This window comes from Centroberyx gerrardi, chromosome 4 (assembly GCF_048128805.1).
Source record: "Centroberyx gerrardi isolate f3 chromosome 4, fCenGer3.hap1.cur.20231027, whole genome shotgun sequence".
Taxonomy (NCBI): Eukaryota; Metazoa; Chordata; class Actinopteri; order Beryciformes; family Berycidae; genus Centroberyx; species Centroberyx gerrardi.
This window is the reverse complement of record NC_136000.1, coordinates 30,509,023-30,524,687: the sequence shown is the minus strand read 5'-3', so window position 1 is coordinate 30,524,687 and position 15,665 is coordinate 30,509,023. Positions and strand designations below refer to the sequence as shown.

At 41.9% G+C, this 15,665-nt stretch overlaps 1 protein-coding gene across 1 annotated transcript in view; it reads right to left on the bottom strand.

The window, feature by feature from the left end:
* Positions 1–15,665, bottom strand: part of ripor1 (RHO family interacting cell polarization regulator 1) — a 29,164-nt gene that overhangs the window by 5,531 nt on the left and 7,968 nt on the right. The window contains exons 9-19 of the mRNA XM_071917579.2: positions 15,400–15,525; positions 15,018–15,166; positions 14,689–14,821; positions 10,691–10,816; positions 9,666–9,838; positions 8,261–9,002; positions 5,555–5,691; positions 4,053–4,173; positions 2,703–2,838; positions 1,726–1,887; positions 1,468–1,626 (exon numbers count right to left, since the gene is read on the bottom strand). Coding sequence (XP_071773680.2) covers positions 1,468–1,626; positions 1,726–1,887; positions 2,703–2,838; positions 4,053–4,173; positions 5,555–5,691; positions 8,261–9,002; positions 9,666–9,838; positions 10,691–10,816; positions 14,689–14,821; positions 15,018–15,166; positions 15,400–15,525 — 2,164 coding nt within the window. The remainder of the gene's footprint in view (positions 1–1,467; positions 1,627–1,725; positions 1,888–2,702; positions 2,839–4,052; positions 4,174–5,554; positions 5,692–8,260; positions 9,003–9,665; positions 9,839–10,690; positions 10,817–14,688; positions 14,822–15,017; positions 15,167–15,399; positions 15,526–15,665) is intronic.

Here is a 15,665-nt window from a genome sequence, read left to right as displayed (position 1 = left end):
CTTTCCCCAAAGAATTTAACAAATTCCCTGTATATATTATATACATATTCCAGATATTTCATGACAAGTGGGAATCCTGTCACATTAACAGGTCTACAGAAGGCAATACATATGTACAGAAAGTGTCTGCATATGCAGACATGCTTTATAAAAAACTATTCACTTTATCAAATGTATCCAATTTGCCCATTTAGATACGTAAAGGATCTGCAGATTTTGATTTGTGCATTACTACCTGTTCACATGATCAAAAAGTCTGGATAGAGGAACCATATGTACGGATAAACTGACAACATGCAACTGTTGTCTGTATTAACTTTCATTATGATCACATGTACAGATGGAATTAGCATATGTACAGAAATAAGTACCGACTCATATGCAGAGAATGTACAGAAGAGGGCGAGGAGGAAGACAAGGAAAAAGAACAAGAAATGGAGGGATGATGCATCTTGGCACCATCTTCCACAGTTTAACAAATTACACTTATTGGCTTAATGGGGTGCTGTAATGAAAGGTCAAACTTTTAACTCCTACGCCATTTAAGTCCGACTGACATGAAACTTGCTACAAAAATCCAGCTATCCTTACAAAGTGCACCGATTGGCCTAATGAGGGCGCTATATTTAAAGGTCAAAATTTGAAATCGCAGGTCCAATTTTGATGAAATGAGGAGGGATGTTTATCAATGTTTGTGTGTGTGTGTGTGCCTTATATTCAATGGTAATTTTGTCAGTGTATATGTGTGCTTGTATGTGTCTATACATACAGTATCGCAAAATGTAATGGCTGCAGTTAGAGGGTCCTGAGTCTAATATATACTCTAATAGTTAATATGACAACATGGTGTCATGTTACAACCTCTTTAAAAGAGATGAGGACACTTAAAAATGTTAAATATAATACTGCATGTATTAAGGCGTTCTGGAAAAAGTGCATTGATGCAAAAAAGGAAAAAAATGTCAAAATAGTCAAGTATATTTTCATGCAATCACACAGGGAGAAATCCATCGTAGAAGAGGCAGAGGGACCAATTTCTCCACTGACAGTAGCCTCAATAGACCAGAATGCAATGCAGCCACAAGACATGTTGTATTTTGATTAAGGGGCACAACTCTTGCTTTTTCTAGACGGGAAAAACTCTGCTTTTACTATCACTATCACTCTCTCCAGCTACACGCACGCATGCAGCAAGTTCACACCCCTTCTCTGGGGTTTGTCGAAAGGCATTCTGGGAAATGTAAGAAATCACTAACTGAAGTAGAAGTAGACGAGGCAGGTTGAGGGAAAGTGGGTACACCAAAAATGTAAATGACAACTTTTCATCATAAAATAACTCCTGGAATGCTTTGAACAACACAGACTGATGACTGTTCAACACATTTTTCTGCATGTAAACATAGTTATTTTGAATGTATCCTGAGGAACGTGTCTTTACGTGTGTGTGTGTGTGTGTGTGTGTCCTACCCTCTTCAGCCAGTTCAGTGATGTGTGTGTCCATGTCGCTGATGCCGTCGGCCTCCAGGTAGCTCCACAGCTGGAACACCGTCACCATCACTTTGTCTCTGTTGCCGCCTCGCCTGGGTAACCGCTGCTCCAGCACCCGCTCCACCAGATGTAAGAACACTGGACACACACACACACACACACACACAAACAGAGGTATGAATATGGCACACACACACAAGCTCGCATGTACACACCAACGTCCTGTTCTTCCTGTACCTGTGTCCGCCATGTTGGCGGCCCTCTCGGGCAGTTTGGCGGAGTAGGCTGTCGCCAGGGTGACCAGGAAGGTTTCCGTGGAGACGCTGTACACACTGCCCTGCCCCACGCACTGTTGCCATAGCGACACAGCGCCCTGACACTGCTCCAGTTGCGGTATAACTGTGATGGAGGGAAGAAAGGATAGAGGGAGGAAGAGAAGGATGAGGAGGGAAGAAATTACAATTCATCCTCCATCTCTTTTGACATTAATTTTTGTCACATTCAAGAATTAAAAAGATGGAAATCAAGAAAACAAGTTACAGATGTTGAACTTAAACTGACTGAATAAGTAGATTAAGCTCCATAAAAGCCAGAGAGACATAAAGTTAAGAGTTTCTAACTGAATATAACTGAACTTTTACAACTCTAAAATGTTAAATGTGGGAATGAGGAGAGGCATGGGGAAATTTTATTCATTATTATTACATTAGTTAAAGCTGCACTATGCAATTTTCGCACATTGGCGGCCCCAAGTGGCAGCAAGAGGTAACTATTCAAATTTTGAGGACACTGTTTATCAACCTGTGATGCTGTCAAGATGACCAAAAAGGTGAAATAATTACAGGCAAAACTGTTATTTACTTTCTACCTTTTTAAATATTTAGCCCCAAAACACTATTATTTTTTAAAATATAACACCATATAAGCATAAAGTGGCTCATGGGAGGGAGAGATCATGTGGATAACTCAATTTTGATTCAAAAAAACAATAGTGGGGATGGGGCACTCTTCTCTGTTGCAGCTCCACTTTATGATTTAGGCTGATAAGAAGATCATTTTGACATAGAAATCCTGCCTAGTGTAGCTTTAATAGATTTATTAATCTATTAAGCTGCATAGGGAAATGATCACTCTGGTCAGGATGGGATAGGTGAAGTAATGGACAGATACACAGATGAGGAGAGAAACAGACAGATGTATAGAGAGAACCTTACCTTCGTCAGGTTGTGTGAGTCGTCCTGGGTTTTCCTTGGCGATGCGTCGTACGATCTCCAGGACTCGAGCCTCTCTCAGCAGTCTGTCTAAAGCGTACATCTCTCCACACCGCAGAGGGCCAAACATACCCAAACGCTGCAAGAAACATGTATTATATTTATACTTACATTCAACATAATGTATTTTAATATATACGATATCATTTTCATAACTTTGGCCTCTCTTAACAGTCTATACAAACGGTGCATCTCTCTAAAGTTTTTGAATTGAACTGTATTGTGTAAGGTTAGACTGATATGTGGGGGCTAATATAGGTCTTATATTAAATATCTGATATAAGCAAGTCAGTGTGGTTCACCTCTGATATGATGGATATGATGCAGTTTGATTGATTACAAACTGATTGTAGAATTGATCAACACTACACTGGTTGTCTATGGGAAGACCTCAACCTGAACTGATTCTAATGAGACATTTTGATCAGATTCCACACAAGTATGCACCCGTATGTTTAGTATTACTACTACTGCTACAACTACTACTACTATTATTATTATCATTAATGGTAGTAGTAGTAGTAGTAGTAATAGTATCCTGGGTTTCAGTGGAGAGTTTTAGTGTCCCATGGTCTAAATGGTGTTTTAGTGGCTTTAAAGCCCCTGACAAGAATACAATTTTGAGGGAAATACTGAATACTTGTAATATTTTTTCGAAAATGGTCAAATTTAAAGATATTGAATATTGGTACAAAATATTGGCTATTGGCAGCTTCAATCCAATTCAAAATCCCATATCAGCGGAACCCTCATCCAGATGGAAATCCTTCTCTCTACGGACTGTGAAGATCTTCTCCTACTACAGAGGATTTTGGTGTGTTTTCTCACCCTGTGTCTTAACTCTAGTCTTTTAGCATTTGTATTATGTTGCTTTATAGGCATATACTGTACATAATGATGTAGAGTTAAACAAAAAAGAAGATAAGCTATGACTTCCCTTCACTGATCATCATAAGGCAAACAACCAACAATATGAAGAGAAATACATTATATTTTCAGAAAAATATAAAATTATTAAAGTGTTGTTATTACAATTATTATCAAATTAGCATTTTTTCCCCCTTAAATGATACTACTGATACTACTTATTATCATCATCATAATAAGTAGTATCAGACCTGTGTAAGTTATGAGACAATAATAGTAACAACAATAATAACCTAGAAATTCATCATGAATTTATAGGTGGGTAAAGTGAATTTAGGTGGGTTTACCCTCCACAACTCCCCACATATCATTAAAACCACTTTATATACTTCTACTGGAGTGTGATCAGTTATTTGAGTGTCTTACCAGTAGCTGGGAGCTGCAGTTCTTCAGGTGGACCACCAGAGAGCGGTCTAGAACAGAACAGCCGGTGGTGAGGGGGGTGGTGGGGGAGGAGGGGGCGTCCCAGCCTCCGTCCTGATGACACCTGCACACAGAGACAAGAGTGACTGATGAAACTGCAAATGAAGGGCTGGGATTAAATACACAAGAGTTAGTGTTGACTGGATTTGGTTTTTGAAGGCCAATACTAATATATTCTAATATTAACAATTTAAAAAAATATATAATGTTTTGTGATTAAAGCTGCCGGTAGCCGATATTTTTCACCAATATTCAATATCTTTAATATCTTTTTCTTTTCGGGGTGGAATAGTCTCTGAAACAGCATTTACACCATCATGTGACACTAAAACGCTCCACTGAAACCAGTATAGTAGTAGTAATAATAATAATAATAACATTTTCATGCATTCATAAATGCCTACATATCCAATGGAAATGTCTCATTAGAATCAGTTCAGGTTACAATCTTCCCATAGACAGCCAGTATAGTATTGATCAATTCTACAATAAATATGTAATCGATAAAACTGCATCACATCCATCACATCAGAGGTGGAGCACACTGGCTGGACCAGATCTGATTTTTAATAAAAGGGAATTGGGTTGTTGCAGCAGTAAACAGCAATAGGACACATGAAATTGAAATAGAAGAGAAATAATATGATTAGTAAACCTAATGCAGCTGACAATTCCAACGTGTCAAGAAATTAATTACAGCATTATGAGGATGTGAAAAACAGCAGTGGTAGAACATGCTGAGAAAAGGAACAACATGAAAATGAATGAAAATATGTGAAGACATGTATGAAATGAAAATTCAGACTAGAGTAACAGAATAATTTCTCTCTGTATCCTTATTTTCCCCCTACAAATAAAGGTGATGCATGTAATAATTTGTGTTAAAATCCCCTTTCCACCCTCTTCAAATGCTCTCATGACTGCAAAGACCAGTATAGTTGATACAATGGTTTCTGTCCATGGTACAAAGTGATGGTACATGGTACCTCCACTAGATAGCAGCAAACTACCACAATATGATGAGACTCCTCAACAGCACAAGTTTGACATGGCAAATCAAAGTTGAAGTACTATTCCTGTAAAAACAAAATCTACACTTTGTCATCTTGGAAATTATATTTAGGCTTAAATTAAATATGATTGCTATCACATCTGAAATGTTATCTGATATTTTCTTTAAGTTCACTTCAGTTTAGTAACTTACCTCAAGGGGAAAATGAATTTCAGCTTTTAAAAAGACTGACATGAAAACACAACAAGGACATTTCAGAATTTCACTGCTTTCAGAACTTGTATCTTTCCCATAATTAAGACTTCTAAATTGTTTCTTTATAGCATAGGGCTCCTCAAAGAGTTCCTTTTGTACTCAGAAATGATTTATTGTAAGACTAAAAGACAAAATGGATATAGGTTGATTTCATGATAAGTTCATTTTCACTACTAACCTGCCATTTCTAGTCCTCTTCTCGCCCTCTTCCTCCTCTTCCTCCTCCATATCGGAGGTGTTGAGGAAGTCAAAGCTGCCCAGAGCCGTTTCCACGGTGAGGCTGACAACGCTGGCCGACCGGCTGCGCCTACCGCCCTGCACACACACACACACACACACACACACACAAATGTAACAACAACAAACAAACAGATCCATAGTCAGACCACAGGCCAACAGTCAGATATGTACATAGATGCACACAAATGTATGGATACACATTAACACACACACACACACACACACACACACACACACACACACACACAGAAAGAATAATCCTGGTCCGATATTGAACATGCATGGACACTCAAATCAGGCCAATAGGGAAGCTCATTCACACAAGTGTACAGATACACAGAGATATACATTGCCACACAAACCTGGTTACACCCTTATGTCAAACATTGAGTCAATCCAGAAACCTCATATCTCCAAGGAGTCTACTCCTTAGGGACTGAGGCAAACTGGTTGATTTCCCCCCATTGATGTTAATGGATTTTTACAAAGATTTCAAAATGGTTGGGGTTGGAAGGTGGGTGTTAAACAACTGGCTGAACTGTTTGGTTTTTAATGCATTTTTTGGGGCAGTGACCTCACAAGGTGTGCATTCAGAATGGAAAATGCTTTGCTCGTTCTTCGTTTTCCCCAACTGAATAATCCATTATCAACATTTTGGCTTAGTCTCAGGGTTACACAGTTTGTGCACGTGGGGTACAATGTCAGGTGTTAATAAAATAAAATACCATAAAAACTGAAAAATTGGAGATACAAGGTTTTTGCAGGACAAAAACAACATACAGAGCGAATAAAAAACATCATCTGAAGCACCTGCTCTTAAACCTTTTTCTGTCAATAAACTGAATCTCATTAAAACATTCTATTACTGTTGTAGAGTCTGAGGTCCCAGACCACAGTTTAAATGCACTCTGGTCAAAATGTATTGCAATTGTTTTTTTAGGGTTTTTTTTGGCATCAGAGCCCTGACTCAGTGAGGAAGAACGTGGAAAGTAGACACCATGCTTCAAAGTGCACAGACACACACACACATACACAAACATATTCTACTAACATCTCCCAGCGCACTGTGGGGTGGGTAAGGCTTCAGGAGGGGCAGGAAGGTCCGCGCCCTACTCCTGCCCCCCCTGGGAAACAGGGATTTCTGGGAAGCTCTGTTTCTCTTCCTCGCTCCACTCTCGTTTGTTGTACTGTGAGGGACAGTCCGCCCTCCTGCGGTATTTTATCTATGCTGCTCACCAGGCGGGCCAGAATGAAAACAGTGCTTTATCCAGTCATTGTGTCCTCAGACCCTTGAAATGAGAAATTCTTCATATATGGTAATGATAGAGTGGTAATTCTTTCATTATTTGGTTGCTGAAGACATTCTCAAGCCAGGTTAGTCTGTTACTAGATAAGAATTGAATATTTGAATTTGGGTTCGACCAATATGTTTCACGTCCAATATGGATACCAATATGTTTGGATCTAAGCTGCTGATAGACAATATTTTGTGCTGATATTCAATATCAAAAGCTCAGGGTTGGGATGGAAAAGCCTCTGAAACAGCATTTAGACCATCATGGGACACTAAAACTCTCCATTGAAAGCCAGACTAATGAAATAGTTGTAGGTGTGTTAGCAGCTTCTTAAGGCAGAGTGAGGCAGGTTTCACTGCAGGTTTTACAGACTGTTGAGTAAAATCCTCCACGCCACACTGGAATGATTTATCTTAGGGCTGCACGATATTGGAAAAAACTGACATTGCAATATATTTTTTTTCTGCGATATATATTGCGATATGAAAAAATACAGGAATTTTCACCAAATGACTTGAATCGCTCTATCAAGCCTTGTCACTTTAAGAAGGTGGCCTTGTGGGTAACCTGTGCGGGTGACGTAGTAGGAAGTGAGTGTGTTTTTAGCCGCAGCCAGAGTGAGTTGCAGGATGCCAAGTGAGTAAAGTTACCATAGTTAGCGGGAAAAGAGCTTAGAATGTCACGAGAGGCCGTGCATTATGTTCGCTGCTGTACCGAAATAAAGTGCCAGTTCTCCACTGCAGAGTTGGTCCGGACTCTTAGTAAAAAGCTTGTTACCAGCTATGAGCCAGGCTAAGCTAAAGTAGGCTAGCACAACACCAGAGGCTTCCCAACTACGGTTCGGAGCCGCGAAAGCTGGAAAGGTAAAATACGCTACTCTTATAACAAACCCTTAAATCTGAGTAAATTATATTATATCAGACAGACTTCTCTTGTAGATTAGTCATGGAAAATGAGAACCGTGCGAGTTTTCCTTTTGTATCAAGCAGCAAAAAAGTTGTAGCATGACGTGTTTGAGTTAATTTGCCTTACTTGACATCGCACGTCCTGCGATGTGACTATTGCGCATGCGCACATCGCGCTGACGATGCTGAAGCGATATATCGTGCAGCCCTAATTTCTCTGGTCAGACATCTGATATGAAAATAATAATAAAAACATATTGACTAGCTGTGATCAGGGAGGAACCTCCATCATATCAGAGGTGGACCACATTTGATTTTTAAATAAAGACCAATATCAGCCCCATATATCGGGGCTGATATTTTAAAATAAAACTCACTTGCCCAAACTGAACTGAAACTGAACTGAAGCCAGTATTGCTTTGTACATGCACACTTCCATCTCACCTTCAGTGTAACTTGCAGCAGCCTCAGCTCTTGTTCCAGCAGCTGTAACTCGGGGAACTGTCCTCTGTAATCATCCAGAGAAGAGATGACGGCTCCCAGGGCGTCTTCTACCCCGCTGTCCACCGGCCCCTCACCCTCCCTGGACGCAGAATCTACTGTAGCCCCCGACGTCTCCTCCTCCTCCACCGACACCCGGCAGGCTATATAGGTCACATCTATGCTTTCTGAGAGTGTATTGGACTGTGTGTTCATTTGTGACTGTGTGTTAGGGTCCGCACTTTCAGTCCTGGAGGTGGAGGCGGCAAGGGAAGCGCCGGATTTATCCTCGTGAACCTCCCTGTCGTGTTTTGTAGGTTCCTCCTCCGCTGGGTGGAGATCTGAGACGTTGGCCGCCGCGGTTTCTTCGGCGACAGCTACCGTCTTCGGCGACAGTTTGGCATCCGTGGCAACGGAGCTCGGCGGTTCGGGCGTTCTATCGGGCATCTCCATTTCAATGTCACTGATTGAGATCCCGGACGCCAAAGACGTCGCCTCCCCCGAATCGCAGGCGGACTTGTCCGTCAAGACGACACCGTCAGCGCTGCTTTCGCTGATGTGGCTCAGCGACCGCGAATAGGAGCGGGAGGCGTGGCCGTTAGGCATCACCCCGCCCGCTGGTGATAGGGGTGATTGTTTCGCCAACTCCTCTTCCTCATTTCCAGGTGTAGTTGTCATCATCGTGACTGGCCCCTCTTCGTCCTCCCTGTCAATCAATTAATATATCAGTGAATCAAAGCATACCGATACAGCACATTGCATATTCCAAGACTCGCAAACTCTTTGCATGAAAAGCAAAAATGAGAGGAAATCAATGGCAACAGTCAACGAAATATATAATTTAGGAAAATGTTACGAGACTTCCACACACATTGCATTAAGAGTAATGTCACCACCTGTTGTACTCTATAGAAGGTGACATCACCTGGCACCAAAGACCAGCCAATAGCAGATGGCCAGTTCAGTACCCTAGTTTTCACCATTTGGTGTCAGGCTTCACCACAGATTTGGGTTTGGGGTTTAGTTACTGTTTATAGTACAGGTCCAGAAGAAAACAAAGCACAAGAAGCAGAACAGGAAATTCAATTGAATATAATCCAAGTAGTTACCTCCGCCAAGGAGGTTATGTTTTCAGTGCCGTTTGTTTGTTTGTTTGTTTGTCTGTTTGTTTGTCTGTTAGCAGGATTACGGAAAAACTACTGGCCCGATTTTCATGAAACTTCGTGGAAGGGTGTAGCATGGGCCAAGGAAGAACCCATTAAATTTTGGAGTGGATCCGGATCTGACTCACGAACAAGCAATAATAGCACGAACCTTGGCGGAGGTCTGCGCTCTCCGAGTGCCCTTCTAGTTGCAAATGAAACAATACCTTTGGCCCTCCCCTTGGTGTTCTGTCATGTTGTGCACCTCGTTGGCAGTGCTAACTTTGTGGGCGGAGTTTGGAGTTGAGGAGGCGGAGTCTCTGGGGCGAAATGAGATGTCAATCTGAGGGGAGGAGCTTCCAGCTGCAGTCGGCTGGAGTTCTGGAGTCACCACTACTGGCTAGAGAGAGAGAGAGAGAAACATAGAGACAGAGAGTCAGAGAGAGATAGACTAATCCCAAGAACACACTACATGACTTTTAGGCTGATTATAGCCTTGATTTGGCATCATGGCTGATTTTCAAGATCTTTGGGTTGGATGTACAGATGATCATGACTGTAGTGTGTGAGGGTTCAGGACTTCAATCTCTTGCCTCTCGATCCAGTCAGGACCATAACCATTATTTTGAACGCGTTATATTTTTGAAGTTCTTTTGTAGTATGAGCTGGTCAACCACTCAGATCAGAATGGAGACCAGCAACAGCCAGTGAGAACTTGGTGTGAGAGAAGTCAAAAAAGTACAGAAGCAAATTGTTGCATCTCCATGTTTGTTCTGGTTCTGTGTTGTAGTTGTGCGAGAGTGTGTTTTCTTCACATCTGGGGAGTTGCATGTTGGTAGAACTCGGGTAGTGTGTGTTCCCCAAATCCAACTGGTCGTCAAGTGTGTAATGCCCAAATCCAACTGGTAGTCAAGTGTGTGATCAGAAAATCCACATGGTCGTCGAGTGCGTGTTCCCAAAATTGTGTAATGTCTAATCTTTCAACAGTCTGTTTGGTCATGTAGTGTGTCTCCAGCCTGAGTCATGCAGCATAGCACAGTGATTCTCAAACTCAACCCAAGTTCCTTTGTTACCATCAAACATCTTTTCAATGTCCTCTCTGACACAGGAGAAAGGTGTGTAGTGAAAAACAAAGCTTAATCTTTAACAACGATAATGACAGAGGGATAAACAGAAAAGAGAGGGCTAGATAGAATCATAGCAGAGGAGAGCAGAAGAGAAGAGAAAGAACATATAGAGTCCACTGCGTTACCTTATGGTCTGTGGAGTTGCGCAGCCCTCCGACAGACAACTGAGGACTGGAGGAATCATCGGATGATTCTGATGAATTGGACCAGGCTGTTCCGTTCTCTAACTCATCATGACGGCGGAGCATGTTCTACAAGAGAAAGAATTATAAAGGAATATTCAAATGGTTGGATAGAGAGAAAAGAGACAGATAGAGATAGATACAGTAAGTAGAAGAGTGATGAAGTAGACGTGGATGAATTAGGTGGTTGTCTAGATGGGCAGGGTTGGCAGTGAATGTGGTAGAGGAGACAAAGTGTCATTTTGTAGATTACCGGTTTAAACATTGTGTCAGCTGTGGTGGCCTGTTGCAGCAAGGCCAGTCCATGTTTCACTAATAAGATTTTTCAAATACAACAATATTTCTGCCATGATGTGGAGCGAAAAGATTCCGGTCAAATCCAATGTAATCTAACATAGCAGTTCTCAAATGTTTTCATGACACGGACCCCCAAAAAGGGGGTCGTGTTAATCTCATTGACCCATATGGGAAGATTTCTGTTGTTGATTTAGTATTGAATTGTAGAAACGTCTACACTGTTCGTGGGGAGATAATAGTGCTGAAAGTGGAACCTATGATTCTGTAAATGTAAATGTAACTGTGTATGCAATTAATTCCATCGTGATAGTTCAGCTGAAAAGTTATGGAGACAGCTTGACGGAAAGAGAAAGCTAAAGACCCCATTCCCATTCTGGATCCTGGCCATCAGCTCCGACAGACTGACAGCTAGCTGGCTAATACTCGCCATCGCCACACTGCATATTGAATTAGTCAGATAACAGCCCTACTGGCTAGCCCACACTCTACACACTCTTCCCTCTTGATTATTCTCTCTCAGTGTGACATGCAGCCTTTGACTCTGTGTTCCTCGCCTTCGCTGAGCAGTCAATTATCACCAGAGCAACAGACTGGAACTGAACTCTGTCAACAGCATTCATTCAAGCAAATCTGCTGATTGCGTTTCCATTGGCACACAATGACAGATTTTGATTCAGGCTACTTCAGCTTTTTCAACATGGTGCACACATTTATTCTCTAATTAGACAATCTGGCGAGGTCAAGTGCACTGCCTGCTCTTCTTAATTATCTCCTCTTTACACAGAATGCAGTAATCGACTCTGCTTTGTTCTGTTCCATTCTGCTTCAATGACCAACCTCTTAGGATACTGGAGCGCATTGCACAAGGGCAACCAATTGGAAACTGACTTTTCAACAGTATTCACTTAAGTAAACATTGCCAAGCAGACACACTCCAAAACTCATAATGTGCAGTCTCAGAGAATCTGTGTCCTACAGAAACCTTGTATCTCCATCGTTGTCAGTAACTGCCAGCTGATATTGTCTCTAGCATACAGAGCCATTTTCATGAACATGGGACCAAGCCAAACAATTGAAAATGTGTGATAAATAAAAATGCATGGAGCACAATTGCTGAATTATTCAAAAGCTGACATTTTGTAGATGAAAGGTTTCTCCAGGAATCTGACAATATCTGCTACAATATAAACAACAGTGAAAACGATATACTATGGGGCTCTAATGGATAAGCAAGTAGCATGTAAGTTCTAGAGAAGACCTTGGATTGGTATGAACATTGCCTTAACACAGATGAATGAAGGAACACGGATTCAATGTTCTTGTAGGTGCCACTAAATCATGGTAGGTTTGGTCAGAACTTGCATGATCTGAAGGGTTTTCTCCATCATAACTGACACTGGGTGGTGGTAAATACTCTATACATTATCTCTGGTTCCACACTATCATAAACAATCATATGGAGTTCTAGGTTGTAAGGTTCCTCTCCATCATAACTTATACCAGTGAAGTGGTTCTAAGTACCTTCTAGGTTTTCAAAGTTTCTACCCCATCATTACTAACACTAGTGGGTGGTACAAGTACATTCTAATTGTAGTGTAGCCACTGTGCTCAGGCTGGTGCGGTATCCAATTATTAGATCATATAAGTTGAAAATTAAGTTCAAGTTGAATTTTGTTCGTTTTTCTTGATTATCTTTTGATATGTTGTACACACAGTATGTTTTCACCCGCGTCTGTGTGTTTGTCCGTCCGTCTGTCTGTCATCAGGGTATCTCAAAATGTTGGGCACAAATTTGCACAAAACTTGATATGAAGGTTGGTTATGGGCCAAGGAAGAACATATTAACTTTTCATGTCGATTAGCCAAAAGGGGGCGTGGTGCTAGGTGTGGCATATCACCAAAAGGTGGTTGTCAGACATGGTGGAGGTCTGTGCTCTACTGAGCACATTGCTCAACAAAGTAACTTTCCATTGTGTGCGACACCATATTTTCAACTCATATGACCAAGTACACTCTAGGCCATGGTTCTCAACCATGTGCCATCAAGAGCCATGCATATACAGGTTTTCATTCCAACCAATCACTACAGCAGCTGATTTCACTTAGTTCCTCCTCTTTGATTGAAGGTGCTTATCAGTGAAATCAGCTGCTGTACCTTAGTGTTTAGTTGGAATGAAACCCTGCATGGCAAATTGACGGAGACCATGGTTCTAGGTCCTCTGATGTTCTACACCATCATAACTTACACCAATGAGTATTGCTATGGGGTTCTAGCTCCCCGGTCCTCTAAGGTTCTACTCCATCATGACTTACTGCAGTGGGTAGTCATATGGGGTTCTAGCGCCTAAGTTGTCTAAGGTTCTACTCCATCATGACTTACTGCAGTGGGTAGTCATATGGGGTTCTAGCGCCTAAGTTCTCTAAGGTTCTACTCCATCATGACTTACTGCAGTGGGTAGTCATATGGGGTTCTAGCACCTAAGTTCTCTAAGGTTCTACTCTATCATGACTTACTGCAGTGGCCGGTCTTGTGGGTGACTTGTCACTACAGGAGCATCTGTGGCTAAGTGTATCTCTGAAGACATCCAGCAACACCCAGCGCTGCCGCCTGGTCAGACTCCGAGGCAACGACTGAACATGACAAGTGGCCGCCAGGTGGAACAAAGGGCAATGGAATAGTTAGGTGGGGATTGGTGGTTGAAGACTGAAATCAAATGCTACCTCTACACCAGTGGTCCACAACCATGTGCCATCGAGGCCCAAGAGTAATGCCTTCAACCAGAGAGGGGAAACTAAACAGATAGCTGCTGTAGTGTTTCATTGCAGTGAAAACCTGTATACTCTTGGGCCTTGATGGTACATGGTTGAGAACTACTGGTCTACACCTTTAGCACAGAACTTCTTGAACTTCTTCAAGTTCTCACCATGAGACCCAGTCTAATGACAGAGTACTACTATTCATACCACTATTCATGCTGTGTGGGTACCCACCAGAAACAGCCTCACGTCACATTTACGGTCTCTCGACTCAGTTTAAGAAACATGGAGCCACGACATCACAACCACAGCAGCAGCTAGACTAGATAAATTACTGCCAATGTATAATATCACACAAACAAAACTACATCACAGCGTATAGCAAACAACAACTGTAACAACAATCAACTGCAAAGCACAACTACTCATACCCAACTGCATCTACATGACTAATGTACCGCTAGCCAAAACCAGACACCCTTGGCCAATTCCAAACACCCATGGCCAAATCTGACAGACACACTGATGAGACATTTAATTTTTAGCTTCTCGGATATGTTTGATTTCATATCACTTGCCTTTTGGCAGAGATCTATGACGAAAGACAAGTGCTAAAACGACCGGAAACTGCATCGAAGAGTGTGTGTCTGAAATTGGCTAAGGATATTCGGAACTGACCACAGCTGTATACGCTAGTACACGAGACAGACAAGACATTTGGTCCTTTTTGGGCCTCACAAAGCTACTCTGCTATGTAAGCAGCAGTCAGAACAGGCAGTTTGTTCCCAAATATATCAGTATCAGCTTTCAAAAACACATATCGGTCGAACCCTACTCTAGATAGGACAGAAATAATAAAGAGGCTGCTTGATTACTAAAAAGCTCACATAGAAAGCCTGTTCGCGTAGTGACGGGGTGTCAGGTGGACTCTGGTTGAAGACCGTTGAGAATCTCTTGTTGATGGTCGGCGCTTTGTTGACTGAGCTTGCCGCCGACACCTGGTCATCCTTATCAAACGGACTGACAAAGAGAGAAAAAGGGACGGAGGGAGAGGGAGAGACAAAAGCTTAATTGACTAAACATTCCATACTATATTAAGAAAATGTTCAGTTTAGAATAAAAACATGGAAAATGATACATCCTTCGGAGAAGTGTTTCATAAATAAATGAATGATTAGATGAAAAAAAAAAAGACTGGATGATTGCCAGGACTCACTTCCATGTGACCTCTAGGCTTAGTTTAATTGTTCCCAGGTCGTTAATATCCACGGCAACTGTCTGGGGCAGTGCGGCAAACAGGTCCTTGGTCTCGCATGAAACACTTCCTACTACCACGTGATTGGCCAAGCTCTTCAGCTCCGTCACCTAGGAGACCACAGTGGAGTACAAATCAGTTGTTGTTGCACTACAACCTTCCGCCAACATAATAGTCCAGCAGGACTGCAACTATACAAACATCTGTAGCTAGCATCCATGGGCTACACTGTAGCAGAACTGTAACCATAGAAACAGAAACAATTGAGTAGTCACCAAAGCAAATAATAAGCAAATGATACTAAAAACAATCAGAAAAAAGAAAGAGCGAGGGAGAGACTCACCTTGATAGAGAGGAACTCGGTGATGAGCGGTAGAAACACCATCTCCTCACTGTCCCACACCTGCTTGCCATTGATCTCTATTCTCCCTCTGAGCCTCCACCGCTGCCGACCATACTTCATAAAGATCTGAACGCGCGCGCGCACGCACGCACACACACACACACACACACACACACACACACACACACACCATCAGTCTTTTTTTCTGTATGTCAACTAGAGATGTGTGTGTGTGTACAATTTGTGTCACTCAACAGAATAGTGTG